General features: G+C 36.8%; 3 protein-coding genes across 3 annotated transcripts; all 3 read right to left on the bottom strand.

Annotated features, from left to right (window-relative positions):
- Positions 1-2,933: 2,933 nt before the first annotated feature.
- LOC107774811 (heat shock 70 kDa protein, mitochondrial) lies at positions 2,934-7,403 on the bottom strand. The gene is made up of 6 exons (XM_016594460.2): positions 7,113-7,403; positions 5,547-5,623; positions 5,380-5,458; positions 4,696-5,262; positions 3,989-4,609; positions 2,934-3,858 (listed from the first exon to the last, which is right to left on the bottom strand). The coding sequence occupies exons 1-6, from the start codon at positions 7,185-7,187 to the stop codon at positions 3,232-3,234; spliced, it is 2,046 nt and encodes a 681-aa protein (XP_016449946.1). The 5' UTR covers positions 7,188-7,403; the 3' UTR covers positions 2,934-3,231.
- A 1,967-nt stretch (positions 7,404-9,370) lies between these two features.
- LOC107790051 (heat shock 70 kDa protein, mitochondrial) lies at positions 9,371-13,240 on the bottom strand. The gene is made up of 6 exons (XM_075247028.1): positions 12,926-13,240; positions 11,933-12,009; positions 11,764-11,842; positions 11,090-11,656; positions 10,390-11,010; positions 9,371-10,259 (listed from the first exon to the last, which is right to left on the bottom strand). Exons 1-6 carry the CDS (start codon positions 12,998-13,000, stop codon positions 9,633-9,635), a joined length of 2,046 nt encoding a protein of 681 aa, XP_075103129.1. The 5' UTR covers positions 13,001-13,240; the 3' UTR covers positions 9,371-9,632.
- Positions 13,241-14,471: 1,231 nt separating this feature from the next.
- On the bottom strand, positions 14,472-18,047 carry LOC107790056 (uncharacterized). Its single transcript, XM_016611950.1, has 5 exons — positions 17,301-18,047; positions 16,422-17,205; positions 16,174-16,253; positions 15,678-15,942; positions 14,472-15,139 (listed from the first exon to the last, which is right to left on the bottom strand). Exons 2-5 carry the CDS (start codon positions 17,182-17,184, stop codon positions 14,865-14,867), a joined length of 1,383 nt encoding a protein of 460 aa, XP_016467436.1. The 5' UTR covers positions 17,185-17,205; positions 17,301-18,047; the 3' UTR covers positions 14,472-14,864.
- Between the last annotated feature and the right edge of the window lie 4,481 nt (positions 18,048-22,528).

Here is a 22,528-nt window from a genome sequence, read left to right as displayed (position 1 = left end):
GAGAATAGTTCCAATATTCTAGTATTTATCTATCACGCATTATTGTTAGAAGGAGGAATCATCCACCTCATTCAATATTGGGTGAATCATTCTTCTTATTTACGTTAATATTATTTATTGGTCAACATTCTCCTATCTTTACTCCTCTTGAAATATTGAATGTACACCACATTTAATCTCATACCAACACTGTTCTACGTTATTTGTGTTAACCGATTACGGATCGAGATTATTACCACTAGCTAAGATTAATCCCTCATTGCAAAAAAATTAATTAGTTTAATCAAGGGTCAAACATCTTCTAGCTCTTGGATTTCAGAGTTTGAAAAATGAACAAGCCTCCAAAGTACGCTACTCCATACCCTGCCCAAGGCACTTATATTAATTATATATTTATATGCATGCATATTATTTGATAGTCGTTCTTATTCTATTTGCATACTTCTATGTATTTAATTAAGTAGGTCTATATATTTTATCACAAATGAGTCGTTGGTGTAATAATATTTTGCAAATGCTAGACTTAAAATGATAAATTCGTCCTGCTAGAGGATAAACATTAATTATTTATCTGGATGTTATAAACATCTTTTGGTTTCAATCTCACACACATATATATACACACGGTGGTGTAAAGATGATCCAATAATTTTACTTGAGGTCTTGTATGACTAGAATGGTTGCATAGTGAAAAGACAAAAATGAATTGTGGAGACAAGGGCGAAGCTGCAAGATTAGCTATGGATTCAATCGAACTCGATCCTAGCTTATATTTATATTAACAAATTCATTAAACGTATACAAAAGTCAAAATCAGAACTCAGAACTCAATTACTAACATGATAATATCTCTTAGAGCTCCATGTTGAAACGACTAAGAAATTTATTAAATATGTAAAAAGGTTAAATATTGTTACTAACAACAATGGGTAGGGTAGTGTGTACGCAAACTTTATATCTACCCTGGGATAGAGAGAGAGGCTGTTTCCAATATAAACTCGGCATTCTTCCCTCCAAAAACTCCCCACCTTGCTCTTGGGGTGACTCGAACTCACAACCTTTTGGTTGGAAGTGAAGGATGCTTACCATCAGAGCAACCCACCTTGTCTAAATATTGTTACTAACATGGTAATATAAATCTCTTAGAATGCATAAAGCTAAGTTCCGATCTTGGCTCGTGTCTAGGTGGAGATAATGATTTAGGAAATAGAAACCTGTGTGAATGTCACTTGTGTGGTGTTTACTTTTATTTATTGGTCCAGTAATGTAATGTTGTTTTGGTCGCAGGTTATTATCAGGGTCCTCCTCCTCCAGTGATGCCACCGCCAACATATATATGCTGCTCCTCCACCTCGTAAAAACAGAGGTTTTCTTAAGGGATGGTAAATATTTTTTACATATTTAATAAACGACCAATATAATGTTTGTTTGTTTTAGCTACTTCTACATATTTATTTAATTCTCTTGCAGCTTGGCAGCGTTGTGTTGTTGTTGCCTCCTCGACGAGTGATGCTGTGATCCCTCTGACCTCTTCCTGTTCTAAGATGCAGTCATGGGAATTAGTCCTTTTTTTTGGGATTTTATGCAAATAAAGTATTTAGGATCAGCCAACTTCGTTGTATATTTATCATGATATACATATTACATTTTCTTGATCATTTTGTAACTTATTTGGGATTTCTACTATCATCTTCTTAACATCATTGAAACCATATTGTGGAAGAGGTACAATTTCATTTATAATTCTTTCCCGCTTGCCTTTTAGGCTTTTGCTTAACTGAAGGTGTCGGACAGCCCTAGCCAAAAAATTATGAGCATCAATTGCAAAATAAAAATGATTAATTAACGGATTTGTCTATATTTTTCAATTAACTTGAGTAAATCACATTTATATAACAAATAGTTAATTAATTATCGTAATAATGGAATAGATCAGTGGTCAATGAGATCTCAGTTATGATGTTCTTCACTAATAATCCTCGTATCTTTCCATATATATATATATATATATATATATATATATATATATATAAAAATATTCTCTCAAGTGAGATGGCTAACTGAAAATTGGCGAGATCCGCTGCTTCTCCTTTGTCAGCTTCTGCATGAGGTATTGAAAACGAAACTACTAATCGTGATGACTGAAATATTTTTTTACTATTAATCGCGATGACTTCGAAATATTAATTCATAAAGATTATAAACGATCACGCAAGCTTTTAGTTTTGATCATATGTAAGTATCTACGGTAAGTATGACTTAATATTGTAGAATGTTAAGAAATCAAGCTAAAAGGTAACAATATCAAAGATAAAAACAAGAGAGACAAAAGAGGATAGCTTTTCTTGTTTCTTACAAGTGTATCCAAATGTATATAATGTGATGCCCAAATTCTCTATCTATAGGATTGCGTGAGGTAAATACAAAAGGATATGAATATGATATTAACCATTGAAATCAAGGATGAATAATAGGAGTTACAAACATTAGTAACAGAGTAGCTGAAGTTGTGAACATAAAGTAAAATAGTAGTAAAGAGTAATATTTCTAGAGTAGTGGATGCAAATGGGCATTCACTTTGTCTGAATCTATTAAATTACACCGAGTATACAAACAAAAAAACTCTTATCAATAAATAAACTATACAATAAACACTCCATCCATTCCAATTTATATAATCATATTTGACTGGGTACCGGCATATAAGAAAAAAAAGACCGACTTTTGATGTAAGGCTTACTTTGAATAATGCCTTGTGAAGGCACAAAATAGATACCATGTTAGCTAATATTAGCTTTCAAAAAGAAACCACCATCAAAGTGATACCTCAGCAAGCGACAAGGCCTTAACTATTGTCACACTATGAGCTCAACACACTGGAGATTGCCCCAGAACATGCCAAAGAACAGAAACTTAGAAAGGCAAGGGGAATATAGTCATATACTCTACTCTATATCTTGTGAAGCAATTTATTTTGGCAACAAAACGCAAGGTTCGCCTTCACCTGCGAATGCGATCACAAAACTTCTACTATTGCCTAATCATAATGAGGTTGGCCTCACCCCTATACTTGGAGAACAAAAAAATCAGAAGTAAGCAGTTCACATCAACTTTTTAGTTATACAGCATACTAAGGGAGTATAGGAGGTTGACAAAGAAATTTTCATTTCGACAACAGAATGAGATCTAAACCAACTCCAACGTGCCATCTTCAACGTTCCCTAAGATAATCTACTTCTTTACTTCCTCATACTCGGCCTCGGTGGCTCCCCCTTGAGAACCTCCTTCAGAGCCACCTCCAGAGGCGCCTCCGGCACCACCGGCCATATGCTGTCCAATCTTAGAAACAGCCTTGTTTGCTACATCAAGCTTTGATTTGATTTCATCAATGTTATCACCTCCCATTGCTGTTCTCAAGTCGGAAACAGCTGTTTCAATTTCTGTAGCCACCTCCTTGGGGACCTTGTCCCTGTATTCATTCAAGCTCTTTTCAATACTGTATATGGTAGTGTCTGCACTATTCCTGATATCAATCAGTGCCTTCCGCTCCTGATCCCTCTGGGCATGCATCTCAGCTTCCTTGACCATCTTGTCTATCTCATCTTCTGAGAGTCCACCAGACGACCGAATAGTAATCTGCTGTTCTTTGCCAGTGGCCTTGTCCTTTGCAGAGACCGTGACAAGTCCATTTGCATCTATGTCAAATGTGACTTCTATCTGAGGCATACCCCTTGGTGCAGGAGGAATACCAACAAGTTCAAATTCTCCCAGCATCTTATTATCAGATGCCATCTCTCGCTCACCTTGCAAGACCTTAATGCCAACCTGGGTTTGGTTATCAGCAGCAGTAGAGAACACCTGGAATAACAAGATGAGAGGCAGCAAAACTTAGAAGCCATGACAAAAGAGAGACAAATCCTGCCCATATAACTGAGAATATAAGCAATTGCAAAGATTAATATGACACAGTCAGAACCTAACAACTTACCTGGCTTTTCTTTGTAGGTATGGTGGTATTCCTGTTGATCAGCCTGGTAAAGATACCTCCCAAAGTCTCAATACCTAGAGACAATGGAGTGACATCCAGAAGCAGCAGCTCTTTCACATCACCACGGAGTATACCACCTTGAATTGCAGCTCCCATGGCAACTGCTTCGTCTGGATTTACACCTTTGCATGGGCTCTTGCCGAAGATCTCAGAGACAACATCCTGCACCTTAGGGACACGAGTCATACCACCAACAAGGAGGACCTCATCCACCTCTTTTGTCGATATTCCAGCATCCTTCAAACAGTTCTTGCAAGGATTCCTTGTCCTCTCAATTAAGTTGGACACCAACGACTCAAATTTGGATCTTGTTAAAGTTATATTAAGATGTTTAGCCCCTGATGCATCTGCTGTGATGAAAGGTAAATTAATTTCGGTCTGTGTGGTTGATGATAGCTCTATCTTAGCTTTCTCAGCTGCCTCTCGGAGTCTTTGCAGGGCAAGCCTGTCTTTTGACAGGTCAATTCCATCTGTCCTTCTATACTCATTCACCAGAAATTCCAACAACGCGTTGTCAAAATCCTCTCCTCCCAAAAAGGTGTCCCCATTCGTTGCTTTGACCTGAGTAGTAGTTAAGAGGAGTCTGATAGTCAGAAGAAAAAACAAGAAGATGAAAAACATAAGAGATCACAAAAAAATTCAATTACCTCAAAAACACCATTTGATATTTCCAAAATAGAAACATCGAAGGTACCACCACCAAGATCAAAGACTGCAACAAGACCTTCCTTGTTGTTCATACCGTAAGAAAGTGCTGCTGCAGTAGGCTCATTAATAATCCTTTGCACATCAAGGCCTGCAATTCGCCCCGCATCCTTGGTTGCCTGCCTCTGAGCATCATTGAAATAAGCTGGAACAGTGATCACAGCTTTATTTATAGACTTCCCTAGATAGGCCTCTGCAGTTTCCTTCATCTTTGTTAAAATAAATGCTCCAATCTGACTTGCGGAATACTGCTGTCCATTGGCTTCAACCCAAGCATCTCCATTGGGAGCTCTCACTATTTTGTAAGGAACCATCTTCATTTCCTTCTGTGTCTGGGGATCATCAAACCGCCTACCAATTAGACGCTTGGTGCCAAATACGGTATTTGTAGGATTGGTGACTGCCTGACGTTTGGCCGGAGTACCAACAAGCAATTCCCCCTTTTGGTTAAACGCAACTACTGACGGAGTGGTCCTAGATCCTTCAGCATTCTCAATCACTTTAGGGTTCTGCATGAATAAAAGCATCAAACCATGTCTAAAATTCACCAAAACCAACTCAGTCTGCACTTAAACAGTGATCCCACAAAAGAACAAGTTTAACCCATTCCTAGTGAACTCTCTTACCTTGCCCTCCATTACTGCAACGCATGAGTTTGTTGTACCCAAGTCAATCCCAATAATCTCATTTCCAGCAGGTCTAGAGCTGCACCATATGAAAGATGAGTTCCAGTAGAAAAGTAAATATCATCATCTTACAGAAAGGTGAAAGAGATGAGACATAAGGCAGTTACCAAAACGGTCTGGCTAGACCAGCACATTTGGCACCACCAAGTGTTAGACACCATGACGGCTTAGTGTTCGAAGCAAACTGCAGAAGCCATACATAGTACCCACATAAGCAAAAGTTTATTTTTCAACAAAAAAGTTCTCATCTTGATTTAATTTTAAGTTTAAAAAAACACAGCAAAGTTCGCATACGAGAATTCACTAACTGCGAACAAAGAATACGTATGAATGTTAACCAGTCAACGAGCCGGGCATAGACAGCATCAACCAAGTCATTCTTACAACAGATAGATGCATTTCACCAGATGAACTAAAGAGGATATCACTCCACATTTGTCTTAACAAACAAAATGATAGACTTCTCCCCACTTCAAGAAAACGCATTAGGAGTTACAAACACATTTTCCTCCCTTGATAGAAATCTGCCTAGCAAGCATGCAAATTTCACCATGCTACTCAGAGTGGGTAATCTCCCAACATGACACATGATACCCATCACAAAGGCAGGCTCCCTTTCCATCTCCCTCAGGAATATATTCCACTACCTTCCCTCAATCCCAAACTAGTTGATATCAACTATATGAATAAAGCAATAAGGACATTTCATCCCAATGTTATATCATTTTTCTTCTAAGGTGAATTATGAGTTCCCTAAAAACTATATGAATCCAGCAACCAGGGCCATTTCATCCCAATGATATATCATTTTTCTTCTACAGTAAATATGAGTTCTCTAAGAGTGTGTTTGCTACTAGGGAAAACGACTTCCCGGAAAATATTTTCCATGAGAAGGTCATTTTCTGGTGTCTGTATGACACATGTCATTTTTCCATGGAAAACATTATCCATCAAAGGGAGGAAAATGAGTTCCATCACTTACGGTCAGAAGTCATTTTACTTACAACTATCTTAACTTTTAGCTTCATATTATTTATTTCAACTAACACTTACACATTATTATCAATCTCTAGTACTCAAAAGTTTCATCAAACACTCTCCAATTTGTTTTTCTGTTAAAATATATTTTCCACTCACCAACCAAAGACCAAAAAATATTTTCTAGGAAAATGACTTCTTTCATACCAAACACACCCCAATATAAAAGCAATGACCAAAAACAAATAGTACTACAAACACTTCTGGTTGATCAGAACATGTTTGGTGAGAATCCCTTTTAAATATAAAAGCCAAAAGACGACTGCACCTTAGTGATAACTTCAGAATATAAGATTAGAATTCGAAACCCCAATTTTTTGGGAAAAATACAAAATTGGTGAATTGGCCAAAACTATTTGCATTTGCTAGTCAAAAAGTGTATAAAATATGCATATTATATGTATATGATATACATATATAAAAAAATTATACATTTTATTGGATATTATTTTTGGGAGGACTACAAATATACATTTCTCTATTTTTTTTAACTACAAGGGGAAAGTAAATGACAGAATATTTTCACTAACAACACAATCTGATCTAACATCCAAAAATACTGAAATGATTAAAGATTAAACAGATAAAAATTGTGAAAATAATTGAAGGATAAGAAAGAGGGAGACTTCACATACAGCTTTATAAGCAGAAAGAGAAGAAGTAGCAATGTCACGGCGACGAAGAGATCTGAGCAATACGGCGGCCGCCATCGGAGGAAACAGTAAGGAACGACGAGCTTGCAGCTTCTGTTAATGGAGGCTAGGGTTTAGGGTTTTAGAAATTATTCCAGTAGTCGCTTCGGGAAAGGGAAAATATAGGTGGCGTGGCGGTGTACAATTAAACTACGACTGTGTGAGAAAGTTCTAGAGGTATGTGATGTCGCCTTCTATACTCTTCTTTTTCCTTTGTTTTTCTATTTTTTTCGTCCATAATTTTGTTTTTTGAATAATTTCCTTCTCTAATAATTGTCTAGTCAATTAGTTTTGTGACTCATTACTATATTTTTATTTTTGTGATAAAATTTTCAAGAGACCTTTATTTTCACATGTCAAAATTTAGAAAATAAAACACAACTGTATCACTTTCTTAATTTCTTCTATTCAATATAAAAGATAAAATATATGTGTACAAAAAAAACCGATAAACCGCACCAAACCGATAATCCGAGTCAAACCGGAAAAAAAAGCCAATTTTGATTTAATTTGGTTTGGTATTGAAAAATAAAACTCGAACATAATTAGTTTGGTTTGGTTTGGTTTGGTTTGGTTTGGTTTTAACTAAAAAAAATCAAAAAAAAAGTCAAACCAACCCGATAGTACATTTATATAATTTTAAAAAATATTTTATACATATAAATATTTATTGTAATGTAATTTATTAAACTTTTTCACAGTTTTATCTTTTAACGTATTATTTCAAGTTTAGACTTAACATTCTTGAATGGTAAATAAATTTTATAGTCCATAAATGTAGTAACTCAAACAAAGTTCAAATCAATACTAATGCTAACAAAAGAAATTCAATTCAATACTAGGAATAACGATATTTATGGATAATTATTATAGTTTTACATTGATTTATAATGAAAATGCATAACTTAGTTTATCTTTTTCTTTATTGCTTAATTATGTAATTAATATTAGTACTTATTAACTATACTTATTTTAACATGACTATATAGTATTTTTAGATTATGTTAATTTTTATTATGGCTTATTAATTAACAATATTTATTTTATGTAATTTTATTACTTTATCTTTGTTATTGAATATTTTAGTATAATGCTATGACTTATCTCATATTATTGTGTTAGTTTCTTGGAAAAACACATTATATAGTTGTATTTTACTAGGACTTAAGAAATATTGGAGCAGAAGTTACATCTTTTATGCTACGAAAACTTTATAGGAAAAAAAAAAACCGAAAACCAAAAAAAAAACTGAAAAACCCGAGAAAATCGAGATTGAAAAACCCGATTTTGTTGGTTTGGTTTATGAATTTAAAAATCCGACATCATTAATTTGATTTGATAATTAAAAAATTCGAACCAACGTGACATACGTACACCCCTACTTGACACCAATTGCTTTGCAGAGGGCAGCTCAATTCAAACCTGGATCAGAACCTTAATTTTTATAAAACAAAACTTTATATATATATATTTTGAAGCCTATTTTCTAACTTTTTTAAAATACAAAATTATTAATAATTTTTTATAGTCAATTTCTTCTAGTAATTTTTTAATTGATAAAATATATAGCTAATTCATTTAATTTCCTTTGGTTAATGACCTTAGATTAGATTTTACTAATTTTAAATTTGAAAAATGTCTTTTCACATATACTGTCGTATGCGTACATGAAAATGGATCTTTAAAAAGTGGAGTGATCTAGTTGGTAACTAGCCCGAAACAGGAGTTCAATTTCTTCCTGTTATTTATAATAGTACGATACTGTCATTTCTTTTAGAAGTATTAGATCGTTTTATTTGAGATTTGTTCAAATTGAGCTTAACAATTTTTGTCGGTTCAACATATATTCCCAATTTTAGCTTGCCTTAGAATGCAAAGTTAGTATAGAAAATAGTTTTTAAACAGAAACTAATTGAGTTCGAAATGGATTGAACTGTTTTCGAATTTAAAGGGGAAAAAACAGCCAATTCGAACTGTCTTCAGAAATCAAAATAGCTTACTTCTAAAGAGCTGAGTACAAAAGTGATTTTCTCTTTTAGGTATTTGAGTAGTTTTCTAAATAAAACACCACTGAAGTGATAATTCATAGGCGACAAGGGTCTGGTCTTAATTGCTGTGGCACTAGCAGCTCGGCCACACTGAAGATCAGTCCAGAAACACAACCAAAGAAAAGAAACTTAAAAGACAAGGGAAGCAGCATATTTCCAATTAAGTGATTTATTTGACAACAAACAGCATGGTTCCTTTTCACTTGTGAATGCGTTCACAAAAATTCTACTATTGGCTAATCATGGTAAAGGTTGGTCTCGTCTCTCGACTTGGAGAACAAAAAAATCACAGGCATAAGCAGTTCAAATCAACTTTCTAGTTACAGAATGCTAGGGGAGAAAATTTCATTTCAAAAAAAAGAATGAGTCTCAAAAACAACTCCAATATGCCATCCTCAGTGTTCCCCAAGAAATTCTACTTCTTCACTTCCTCATACTCGGCCTCAGGGGCTCCCCCTTGAGAACCTCCTTCAGAGCCACCTTCAGTCGCACCTCCGGCACCACCAGCCATATGCTGTCCAATCTTAGAAACAGCCTTGTTTGCTACATCAAGCTTCGATTTGATTTCATCAACGTTATCACCTCCCATTGCCGTTCTCAAATCAGAAACAGCTGTTTCAATTTCTGTAGCCACCTCCTTGGGGACCTTGTCCCTGTACTCATTCAAGCTCTTTTCAATACTGTATATGGTAGTGTCTGCACTGTTCCTGATATCAATCAGTGCCTTCCGCTCCTGATCCCTCTGGGCATGCAACTCAGCTTCCTTAACCATCTTGTCTATCTCATCTTCTGAGAGTCCACCAGATGATCGAATAGTGATCTGCTGTTCTTTGCCAGTGGCCTTGTCCTTGGCAGAGACCGTGACAAGTCCATTTGCATCTATGTCAAATGTGACTTCTATCTGAGGCAGACCCCTTGGTGCAGGAGGAATACCAACAAGTTCAAATTCTCCCAGCATCTTATTATCAGATGCCATCTCTCGCTCACCTTGCAAGACCTTAATGCCAACCTGGGTTTGGTTATCAGCAGCAGTAGAGAACACCTGGATTAACAAGAGGAGAGGCAGCAAAACTTAGAAGCCATGACAAAAGAGAGACAAATCCTGCCCATATAACTGTGAATATAAGCAATTGCAAAGATTAATATGACACTGTCAGAACCTAACAACTTACCTGGCTTTTCTTTGTAGGTATGGTGGTATTCCTGTTGATCAGCCTGGTAAAGATACCTCCCAAAGTCTCAATACCTAGAGACAATGGAGTGACATCCAGAAGCAGCAACTCTTTCACATCGCCACGGAGAATACCACCTTGAATTGCAGCTCCCATGGCAACTGCTTCGTCTGGATTTACACCTTTGCACGGGCTCTTGCCAAAAATCTCAGAAACAATGTCCTGCACTTTAGGGACACGAGTCATACCACCAACAAGGAGGACCTCATCCACATCTTTTGTCGATATTGCAGCATCCTTCAAACAATTCTTGCAAGGATCCCTTGTCCTCTCAATCAAACTGTTCACCAAATTCTCAAATTTTGATCTAGTTAGAGTTATATTAAGATGTTTAGCTCCTGATGCATCAGCTGTGATGAAAGGTAAATTAATTTCAGTTTGCGAGGTTGATGATAGCTCTATCTTAGCTTTCTCAGCTGCCTCTCGAAGTCTTTGCAGGGCAAGCCTGTCTTTTGACAGGTCAATTCCGTCTGTCCTTTTATACTCGTTCACCAAAAATTCCAACAATGTATTGTCAAAGTCCTCTCCTCCCAAAAAGGTGTCCCCATTTGTTGCTTTGACCTGAGTGGTATATAGTTAGAGGAGTCCTAAAAAACAACAAGATGAACAACATAAGAGAACACAAAACTGCTTCATTTACCTCGAAAACGCCATTTGATATTTCCAAAATAGAAACATCAAAGGTGCCACCACCAAGATCAAAGACTGCAACAAGACCTTCTTTGTTGTTCATACCATAAGAAAGTGCCGCTGCAGTAGGCTCATTAATAATCCTTTGCACATCAAGGCCTGCAATTCGCCCCGCATCCTTGGTTGCCTGCCTTTGAGCATCATTGAAATAAGCTGGAACAGTGATCACGGCTTTATTTATAGACTTCCCTAGATAGGCTTCTGCAGTTTCCTTCATCTTTGTTAAAACAAATGCTCCAACCTGACTTGGGGAATACTGCTGTCCATTGGATTCAACCCAAGCATCTCCATTGGAAGCCCTCACAATTTTGTAAGGAACCATCTTCATTTCCTTCTGTGTCTGGGGATCATCAAACCGCCTACCAATTAGACGCTTGGTCCCAAATACGGTATTTGTAGGATTGGTGACTGCCTGACGTTTGGCCGGAGTACCAACAAGCAATTCCGCCTTTTGGTTAAATGCAACCACTGACGGAGTGGTCCTAGACCCTTCGGCATTTTCAATCACTTTTGGGTTCTGCATGAATAAAAGCATCAAAAGATGTTCCAAATCCACCATATACTAGCTCGGTCTCAGGAGTTAAAAGAACAATTTTACCCTAGGCCAACGAACCAAACTCTTACCTTGCCCTCCATCACTGCAACACAGGAGTTTGTGGTACCCAAGTCAATCCCAATAATCTCATTTCCAGCAGGTCTAGAGCTGCACCATATGAAAGATGAGTTCCAGTAGAAAAGTAAATATCATTCATCTTAAAATAAAGTTGAAAGATATGAGACTTAAGGCAGTTACCAAAACGGTCTGGCTAGACCAGCCAATTTAGCACCACCAAGTGTTGGACACCATGACGGCTTAATGTTTGAAGCAAGCTGCACAAGCCATACATAGCACCGACATAAGCAAAAGTTATTTTTTTAACAAAAATGTTCTCATCTTGATTTTAGGACAAGGACAAAAAAACAGCAAAGTTCTCACACGAGAAAACCACTAACTGCCAAAAATATATATTTCTGAATGTCACCAGTCACCGAAGCCGGCATAGCAGAACTCCACGTAAGCACATACCAGATGAACTAAAAAGAACTTCACTCCATGTCTATCTTAACAAATAAAGTGATAGACTTCCACCCACTTAAGGAAAATGCATTAGGAGTTACAAACACATCTTCCTCCCCTGATAGCAACCTGTCCTAAATTTCACAATCCCACTCAGAGTGGGCAATGTCCTAACACAACACACAATACCCATCACAAAAGTAAAGGCTCTGTCTCCCTCTCAGAAGTATCTTCAATTAACTATCCCCCAATTCCAAACTAGTTGATATCAAATATATAAATCCAGCAATCAGTGGCCATTTCATTTTATAAGTCATATCATTTTTCTTTTACAGTAGATTATCACTTCTTTAAAACTACATTTTTTTCTAAGCCCAACGCTTATCCTTATACAAACATACAATCACTGTCCAACAACAAAAGTAATGACCAAAAACAAATATAAACAACAAACACTTAAGGCCCATCTGCGCATACTATTTCAGTATTTGCAAATATTGAACTCCTAAGTTGGTCAGCATTTCAAATGTAATATTAAACTAGGTTTCCACTAACAAATTAGCACCTTAGTGAAGTTCAATTCCAGAATTTAACATCATAATCCAGTTTTGTTTTTTTACTAACAACACAATCTGACCTCAAATCACAAAATATTGAGAAGAGTAAAGATGAAACAGATAACAGTTGTGAAAATAATTGAAGGATAAGTAAGAGGGAGACTTTACATACAGTTTTATAAGCAGAACGAGAAGAGGTAGCAATTTCACGGCGACGAAGAGATCTGAGCAATACGGCGGTCGCCATAGGAGAATACAGTAAGGAGACAAATTGAGCTTGCTTGATTGCAGCTACTGTAAATGGAGGCTGTTTGTTGCTAGGGTTTAGGGTTTTAGAGAAAGAAAAAGGGATTATTCTATTCTACTAGTAGTGGCTTGGAGAAGGGGAAAGTAAGGTAACGTGGCGGTGTACCATTAAATTAAACTACCGGGTCAGAAAGTTCTAGACGTATGTGATCTCGCCTCCTTTCCTTTTCTTTTTCCTTTTTTTATTGCATTGTTTCGCTTAAATATGATCAACTAATTTATCGTTTTACTCTCAATTTAAATTACACACTTTTCTTATTAGTTAGTTTAAAAAATAATGATACATTTCTATATTTAAAAATAATTTAACTTTAAACTTTTTATTTTACCTATTTTATCTTTAGTGATAAGCTTTTATAGACACATAAATATTATGGCTCACAAAGTTTTTGTCTTTTAAGTTTTTAGTACCACATATTTCAAAAGTCATTTTTTTTAATTTTGTGTCAAGTAAAACTAAATCGTATAAGTTAAGACGGAGAGAGTAATTAGTTATAATATATTAATATGATTTAATGTAAATATAAAAATTAGTAGTGATAGTTGTACTCCAATGTTAATTTATTCTCTCGGTTAAGGAGTAGATAAATCTCTAGAGCATATTTTATACAATTATATTTGAACTTGTCTTATTCTAACAGGCTTTAAAAAGTTAACAAGAAAAAGGACAAAGAAAGATCAATTAAGTGTAATGAAATGAACGAGTTATTATAATCCACTAATAATTAGGGGTGTACAAATCGAACCGAAAAATCGCACCAAATCGAAAAGTCAAACCAAATCGATTAAAAAACTCGATTATGTTTGGTTTGATTTAGTTTGGTATTGAGTAAAAAAAATTGAACCAACCCGACATATAAATATATAATTTTTATATATACGTTTAAGATTTTATATAGAATTTTTTTAAAAAAATGTCTAGATATATTTGGGATTCTCTTGCGGGATATAAAATTTAATAGAATATGAATTGCTTCATATTTATTGACCTTAAATACTGTGTTGTATGATCACTTTCTTATCAAGTGTTACTGAAATGTGTCTATCTCTTTGTTCTTCCATATTCATATCATATGTTAAGATCTATTAAATTCTTATATCTTTTTCGAATGTGAAGTGATTATTAATATTTAGGTATCATATTGATTTTTATGTTTAATTACTAAATTCGGTTAACCTGAAAGTGTACATCAACAAAAAATTATTGTTAGACGACTAAAAAATAACTATTATGTGTTACTAATAGAATTCTCCCATAAGAATATTTTAATCGATAATATGTTTGTCATTTTTTTTATTTTTTTACTAAATATATATTTACTTATCAAATATTTAACAAAGTAAGATTGAAATACTATTTAAGTAACAAAAAATCCAAAAACCTGACAAAATCGAACCAATCCAAACCGATATAATTGATTTGGTTTGATTTTGATAAAAATCGAACCAACCCGGTCCCTGTACACCCCTACTAATAATAATGGTCTAACATCAATCTCTAACTAATTAACTAACTTGATAGGCAGAACTTTGCTAATACAAGTTTTACAATTTCGAAATATACTGAAACAAGCATACTTTTAAGTGTTTTATTGGACCTATTCATCAATCTAATATCTAAAACTAAATGAAAGAAATTAATAGAACATTGATTTGCCGACTCTCGCCCTTGCTCGATTGATGGGTTTTGCAGTCAAACTCCCGCTTTTGCACTTGAAGGCCAACTTCCGTCCCGCTTGAGATAACCTTTGCTTGCTTCCGTTACCTTTTGGAGAGAGTAACGGCAATTTGTTTCCTATCCCTTTTCAATACAACTGCTGGTAACCTCCCTTATCATTTCTTTCCCTACTACTACTTGTAGTTCTTCTAAGGAAGGATTTTTGGTTGAGAGACCAACTTCTTTTCATGTCTCTTCTTCTCTTCCAAGTCACAAAAGAAGCATAAAAAACTGGGAAAAGGAAGCACAAGAGGACCAACAGTATTAGAGCCACACATAGCAACATTACATTGTGGAACCCCTCCTTCAGCTCAGGTTCATTTTGGTTTGTCCAAGGAACTCCTCCCACATTCATCCCAAACACTGTCATAAACCAGATAATGCTAGTGAGTAGTGACATCAGATACATGCACATATAATGCTTCAAATGGAAAAAGGACACCACTGTCCACTAAGTTCCTGCTATGTGTGTGACGGAACCAGAAATTTATACTAAGGGATTCAAGAAAATTCTAGGATGTCACACTTGGAATTTGAACTATGACCTAAAAGCAATTTTGAACCTCCTTTACTAGTACTATATTTGAATTTTTCTTTATGTCAAAAGGGATTCAACAGCTTACATATAACAAAGAAAGATCATTTTTACTCTATTTGCACAATGTAGTTTTCCGACGAAAGGGGTTGAACCCCCTTGACACTACCTACTTCCGCCACTGACCGGAGCGCATTGGGTTGCTACTATAAGCCGTCGTATCTTGCAATTTCGCAAGAGGCTATTTTCACACGTGAAGTCGTGACCTCTTGATTTTACTGCTACAGCTCTTACCGTTGTACCAAGGCTCCGTTTAAACTCTAACATGATGTGAAATTAATGACAAAAGTTACTTAAGAAAATTACCTCCAGTTACTACTGACAAGGGGAGAAACATGATGGAGAGGAAAGAAAGGTAGTATAGTTTTCTAGTTATTTGGTCAGCTTGCCAACTTTCAAGACCAGTCTGTATTCCTGTAACTCTATTTGCTATAAACCCAACATTCTCTTTTAAACTTCTCAGTTGACCAATTATCTCTTCAAGGATGTTAAGATCATCACTAGCAAACCAATCTTTTGAAGAACACTTCTCCTTCACTCTTGGAATTACTTGCTCCCCATATGCAATCACCTACAATAACATTAACTAATAAAATGAAAACATATGTCTAGAGTCTAGAGTAAACACATCCTCTTGGTTTTTATAAACTGAAGTAGTATTATTGCTTTCATAGTAACTATGTCCTATGTTGCTCGGACTCTCGGAAAATATCGTCGGGTGCGTGTTGGATTCTCCGTGTATTTTTGGAGAATCCGACACGGGTGAGGCAGTATTTTGGGGAGTCAGGACTAAAGAAACTACCTGGAGGAGGCGCTGCGAGTCAAGATGCACCTTTGGGAATCGTCTGTCATCCAACATTTGTTGCTTTAAAGCAAAACCACCTGCAACCAAACAAATATTAGGAAGCAAGGCAAAAAATTTCTATCCCCTTGGCATACTGAAATTTAGAAACACTAGTCTGTTTCTGTTACTACAAAATAAGAAAATCAGCAATAGCAATAGGAACTCTAGTCTTTTTTCCTTACTTTAATATCTATATCAAAATGTACCTTTGTCTAATTCCAGTTCAACAGAATCCAACTCAATTTCCAGCTTAGTTACAATATCTTGAAGGTGATCAACATGCGTGTCTATAATATGAACGACAAGATTTGACAGGGATTTAGGGACCGGATTATCAGCCTCCTTAAAATGATTCATCATCAATAGAAAATCAAGAACATGTTCCTTGATAACAATCCCACCCCTTTCCTTTTGTTCAAGAGGATCATAATTTGGACTTTCGACTATAGGAATCTCCGATAAAAGAGACTCATTTCCAGGGGAGAAACACAATCTTGGAATACGGCCTAATGACACAGTGATGACCAAATTCTCAGTAACTCTTGCAGCGATTCGAAATGTAAAGTTGCTAGATGCAGGGCCAGGTGAATTAACCCGAAAAACTAGAGCGCCATTAACATGCGCGCAAAAGGGTCCATTGCTAACTAGTGATAGAATGTCTTGGAGATTCAAAGGTGGGCAAAGTACATCTATAAGATACTGTGCAGATTGTGAGAGTTTTTGGTTCCATTTTGGAAGCTCAACATGATACCAGCAAAATTCTTTGCCTCTTCCTTCTGATAAATCCCATTCCTTGTCAAAATAATTCCCTTCTCCATCAAACATATACGCTTTTTGTCTTACACCACCCGAAAAACTTGAGCAAATGTAGGAATTTTCCTGAATATGATTGTGTTGTGTAAGTTCTCTATCCGTTTCCTCTCCTTCATCCTCTCCTTCCGCGGTCAATTCTTTGCTAGTAAGCTCCATGCATTAGCGTAGCCAGAAATTCTGACGAGAGGATGCAAATAGAACAACAACAATAACAGACTCAGTATATTTCCAACGGGTGGGGTCTAGGGAGGGTAATCTGTACGCAGACCTACTTCATGAAGGTAAAGAAGTTGTTTCCAATAGACCCTCGGCAGGGATGCAAATAGAACGCCATGCCTAAAATTCAAACATTTGAACCTGAAAGAATTTTTGAGTCACCTTCATATTCAATTCTTGGCGAGTCAGCACCATCGCTCCTTAGCTAACTCTTATATATACGCCGAAAACAGCAAATCATAAAACAAAGTCCAATAATTTACATAGTTGAACAATCTTGATATTCCTTTAAAACAAAACCAGAAAATATTTCAGGTTCAATACCAAAAAAGGTAGCAATACTTTTCCCCAAAAACAAATCATACCAATTATCACATATTATCCACATAAAGATAAATAATAAGAAATGAACAGGATTATAGAAACTGCTATATCAATATGACAATATGCATCATCTTCTTCTTGTTAAACTGCTTGTTAAAGCTGGAAAAGTTATAGGCCTCTAATGAAGTGGCCTCACTTCCATTGATATTTCTGTTTGACAATGTTACAAAAATATCGGATGAAGATGGGGCATTTGCTTAATGAAAGGGTCAAATTTATTTGTAAAACAATAAATAATGAGTTAAAGTTTTGTACACCACCAAGAATATTGAACAAACAATTGAGTCTTGAGAAAAGCTTTAATCCTTCAACCATTGATATTACAATGGTGCAGATGGCATCAAGACAAGTTGATGTTCTAAATGTTGATTCAAAACTAAGAAATCACAACATGAAATAAGGTTTTCAATCTGTGACTACTTCTTCAACCGCCAGAAAAAATAGTTCTATATAGTCGCCACAAAAGTTAATAATAAAATAATAATATTATTATTTTATTATTATCATTTTGTGACGACTAAGCTTTCAAACAACGACATATAGCACTAATTTTATTGGCAACTAAAGAGGTCGCCACATATCGTCGTCATATTTTTTTCCCTATAGTAACAAAGATTTTAGGTAGGTCGCCATTACAAATAAATAGCACTATCTTTGGTGGCGACTAAAAATATCAACCATGAAAAATTATTTCTAGTGCTCTAATAGTAACAAACATGAAAGTGAGTTGTTGAAGCCAAGTAAATTATTCTTTAAAGTATTACTTTTCTCATAGAAAATACTGGCTAATCCGAATCATTTTTATTTTACATATAATTTTTTGTAAAAATAATTCGCCAAGGCGTGGACCACAAATGTCGGCAGTGAAAATTTATTTCTTTTAGTGCCTTAACAGTACCAAATATGAAGGTGAATTGTTGAATTCAAGTAGATTATTATTTGAAGTAATACTTTATTATTAAAAAAAGTTGGCTAATTCGAATTTTTAATTTTATTTATATTTGTATAATTCTTGTAAAAAATATTCGCCAAGGCCTAGAAAAATATGAATGTGAACATCCATGTTTCATTGTTATTCTTATTTTACTATAAGTTTTTGTGACAATTTGCCGTGGTTCGCAGACTTAGCAAATTTTCTTGTGTGTGGTATCATCCCATATGAGTTCTCTTCAAGCCAAAGGAAGAAACTCAAAAGGGATTGTCAAGATTATTATTGGGATGAACCATACCTTTCCCGAATTTGTACGAATAGGGTGATTAGGAGGTGTGTACCGAAAGAACAGCAAGGTGATATTCTTAGGGCTTGTCATTCTTCGCCATATGGTGGTCATCATGGTGGAGCAAGAATGGCGGCCAAAGTGCTTAGTTGCGGTTTCTATTGGCCCACTCTTTACAAGGATGCTAGTGAGTTAGTGAAAAGATGTGATGAATGTCAACGGGCCGGTGGAATTTTAAAGAAAAATAAAACGCCCCTCACAACCATTTTGGAGATTGATATTTTCGATGTGTGGGGCATTGACTTCATGGGCCCTTTTGTGAGTTCTTGTGGAAACACATACATCTTGGTCGCGGTGGATTATGTGTCCAAAATGGGTTGAGGTCATTGCTTTACCCAACAATGAGGCGAGAAGTGTAGTGACTTTTTTCAAGAAGAATATTTTCACAAGGTTTGGTACTCCACGTGCAATTATAAGCGATGAGAGATCATACTTTTGCAACAAGGCTTTTGATACTTTACTTAGCAAGTATGGTATTACTCACAAAATCACGACTCCCTATCACCCACAAGCTAGCGGGCAAGTGAAAGTCTCCAACCGGGAGATAAAGAGTATCTTGTCTAAAACGGTGAATGCTAATCAGACAAATTGGTCCAAGAAGCTTGATGATGCATTATGGACTTATCAGACGGCTTACAAAATACCTATCAGAATGTCGCGATACCGGTTGGTGTTCGAAAAAGCTTGTCATCTTCCGGTGGAATTAGAGCACAAGGCAATGTGGGCTCTAAAGAAGTTGAATCTTGATTGGGATGTAGCCGCTAACTTGAGGGTTGCGCATTTGAATGAATTGGACGAGTTCTTATACCATGCTTATGCGAGTTCGTCCTTGTACAAAGAAAAGATGAAATATTTTCATGACAAATATATTTGGAACAAAGAGTTCAAGGTGAGCGATCTTGTATTGTTGTTTAACTCAAGGTTGAGGATGTTTCCCGGAGAGCTAAAATCCAAGTGGAGTGGTCCTTTTAAAATTATTGGTATGACACCTTTTGGTGCATTAGACTTGAAGAACAAAAACAATAAAGTATTCCGAGTCAATGGTCATCGGGTGAAGCACTACTTGGGCAAGGTTGGAGATAGCTACGTGGTGGCGGTCATTTACTTTACTTGAGGGTATTTTGCGTCGTGCCGCGACGTTAAATCAGGCGCTTCTTAAGAGGCAACCCATGCTCTTTTTCTTTTTCTTTTTTAGTTAGGTGTTATTTGTGTTCTAACTTGATTTGAGGTGTGCTACATGGATGAGTGTGACTTACAAGAAAGGTGGATAAAAATATGGCCAAGTGTTCAAGATTGTGCGGACCGCACTTTATTTGTGTGGATCGTACATTTCTATGCGCCATGGCAGAAGAGCATTGCGACGCACATTTCTCTTGCGGACCACACATTTGAAATGTTAAAGAAGTGTCAAAATACCAACTCTCTGAAGTGTGAGCTTATCAGTGCGGAGGACGATCTGCGACCGCACGTGAAATCTGCGGCCGCACCTGAAAATATGCAGGCCGCACATTGGGTTCTGAGATAAGTCCACTAGGTGACAGAGTGCAGACTGCACATGAAAATATGTGGTCGCACTCGCTTCTTTCCCCTTCTCAAATAGTTGGTATAAATAGAGGAATATGTCTCATTTTACACTTTTCCCTCTCTGAACAAAACACTGTTGCTTTGTTGATTTTTCTAGAGAGATTTTAACTATCCTTACACACAACTACCTTGATTATTCACCCATTGCACTCACTCTACCTGGTATGCTTCAATCTCATGTTAAATTTTTGTGTTAGTTGAATTTTTAGATTTTTACTTCTTTTAAGGCCATCTGTTATTATAGCTCAATTATGTGTCCATGTGGGGTAGATCTGAACTGGGTAGACTTAATACATGGTCTAATGGGGTTGGGTTAGTAAAATTTTATGTTTTTACAATGTTTCCATGTCTATTTGTGCGAGAAATTGAAAAAAAAAACTAATTGAGCAAAACATGATTGTTCTTCACTTTTTGAAATATGCGGCCGCATTTGAATTTATGCGGTCCGCAGATTGGAAAAATGGGATATTTAGTGCAGCAGGGATCAGCCCATTATCTGTCATCAGAGACTCAATAGTTTTGATAGTCTAAAATGCACCCGCAAGTTAAAATGTGCGGACCACACTTCCTTTCTGCGGTCGCACAACAAATATCTGCGGACTGCAACTCCCATGTGCGGACCGCAAACCCCTTTACCTGTAGACATGTGTGATATTCATAACCCCACTGTGTCCAATTATTTCTCCCTTACCTACATAAGTCCTGAATGTGTTGAACAATGAATTGCAACTAACAATCTTCTTTACTTTGATACAGACAATGGTTCGATCAAGAGGCCGAGGCGACACTTCAAAGGGAAGAGGTGGAATCTTCTTGGGGTCGAGGTAGAGGTACCTTGCCCCTTGTCCATCCTAAGACCATCAGGAAGAAACCACAACTACAGAGGGAGAGGTGCATACCTCTCCGAGTCTAAATCCTATGTCCCGTCTAGGGAAGTGTCAGAGGGCAACTCAGCCTCTGTTCAGGAGGAGCATGCAGCCATACAATCGAGGATGCAGGGGAGATACCAGCTCAAGGATGAGCCTTCTTCATCTCACAGCACCTCCGAGGGGTCGGAGAGTACTAGCCAGGCTTCTGAGCCATTAGCTACACCAGTCACAGAGGCACATACTATAAAGGAGATCCCAGATGATGGTAGAGGGGGAGATGGCACAACCACAAGTGTGGAGAGATAAAAGAAGAAGAAGGTCTGGGAAGATAGATTTGTTAGCTTGGCCGCCTTCACTGATTTTCGTATGTGGTGGCCAGTGAGGTTGTTGACTCTTGAGAGACAGTTTCTATTGAAAGATTTGGAGACATAAAACTCTGCGATCTTGAGGCAATTCAGAGCACGAAAGGGTTGGATATAGTTCACTGAGAGAGTGAAAGATGCCAAAGAATACCTCGTCTGAGAGTTCTATGCTAATGTTGCTCATATAAAGAAGGGGACGAAGGTGACCAAAGTGCGCAACCTCAAGGTGAGGTTTGATCAGCATACACTAAACGCGTACTTGGATTTTGAGGATATTGAGCCAAATGAGTATCTGGAGAAATGTGCAATGAAGAAGGAAGTCCAACCTTGGCAGGCTGAGATCTTAGTACCACCATGGCCACCACCACCATGGATTATCGCTGGGGTTCCCATTCAGCGGAACACATTGAACTTTGAGGCGAAGGGGTGGCAGACTTTTGTTTGTAGCAGGCTGGATCCGTGACAGAACGAGACTCATCTTCCTATTCCTCAGGTTGTTATTGTGGCTTCCATCATGGCCGAGTAACCAATCAATATGGGTGCCGTGATGTCGGCCAACATTTCCTTGATAGCACGGCGGGATAGCTCTGCCTACCCTTATCCCAACACTATCACATAGTACCTCACCGATGCAAAGGTAAAGCTGAGATATTTTGACAACAAGGTCAAGCCGAAGAAGCCCTTTGACTGGTATTCACTGATGGATCCGACCAACCCAAAGAAGAAAATTCAGCCTTCTACCGCCACAAGCTAGTCCGATGAGCCAGTGATGGTAGTGTTACACCCCATGTTTTCGTACGTAAGAGTA

The sequence above is a fragment of the Nicotiana tabacum genome, chromosome 24 (genome assembly GCF_000715075.1).
Source record: "Nicotiana tabacum cultivar K326 chromosome 24, ASM71507v2, whole genome shotgun sequence".
NCBI lineage: Eukaryota > Viridiplantae > Streptophyta > Magnoliopsida > Solanales > Solanaceae > Nicotiana > Nicotiana tabacum.
This window is presented reverse-complemented; position numbering and strand designations above follow the sequence as displayed.

Bases quoted from the DNA above. Each gene is read 5' to 3' on its own strand.
- LOC107774811 (XM_016594460.2), bottom strand. From the start codon at position 7,187: ATGGCGGCCGCCGTATTGCTCAGATCTCTTCGTCGCCGTGACATTGCT. The intron at 4,610-4,695 runs GTAATTGAATTT...ACTACTACTCAG, and splicing joins TATCAAATGGTGTTTTTGAG to GTCAAAGCAACGAATGGGGA. The intron at 3,859-3,988 runs GTAAGTTGTTAG...TTGTTATTCCAG, and splicing joins TACCTACAAAGAAAAGCCAG to GTGTTCTCTACTGCTGCTGA.
- LOC107790051 (XM_075247028.1), bottom strand. From the start codon at position 13,000: ATGGCGACCGCCGTATTGCTCAGATCTCTTCGTCGCCGTGAAATTGCT. The intron at 12,010-12,925 runs GTATGTAAAGTC...TGGCTTGTGCAG, and splicing joins CTCGTTCTGCTTATAAAACT to CTTGCTTCAAACATTAAGCC. The intron at 11,843-11,932 runs GTAACTGCCTTA...CATATGGTGCAG, and splicing joins GGTCTAGCCAGACCGTTTTG to CTCTAGACCTGCTGGAAATG.
- LOC107790056 (XM_016611950.1), bottom strand. From the start codon at position 17,184: ATGGAGCTTACTAGCAAAGAATTGACCGCGGAAGGAGAGGATGAAGGA. The intron at 16,254-16,421 runs GTACATTTTGAT...GTTTGGTTGCAG, and splicing joins TGAACTGGAATTAGACAAAG to GTGGTTTTGCTTTAAAGCAA. The intron at 15,140-15,677 runs GTAATTTTCTTA...GGTTTATGACAG, and splicing joins CTTGTCAGTAGTAACTGGAG to TGTTTGGGATGAATGTGGGA.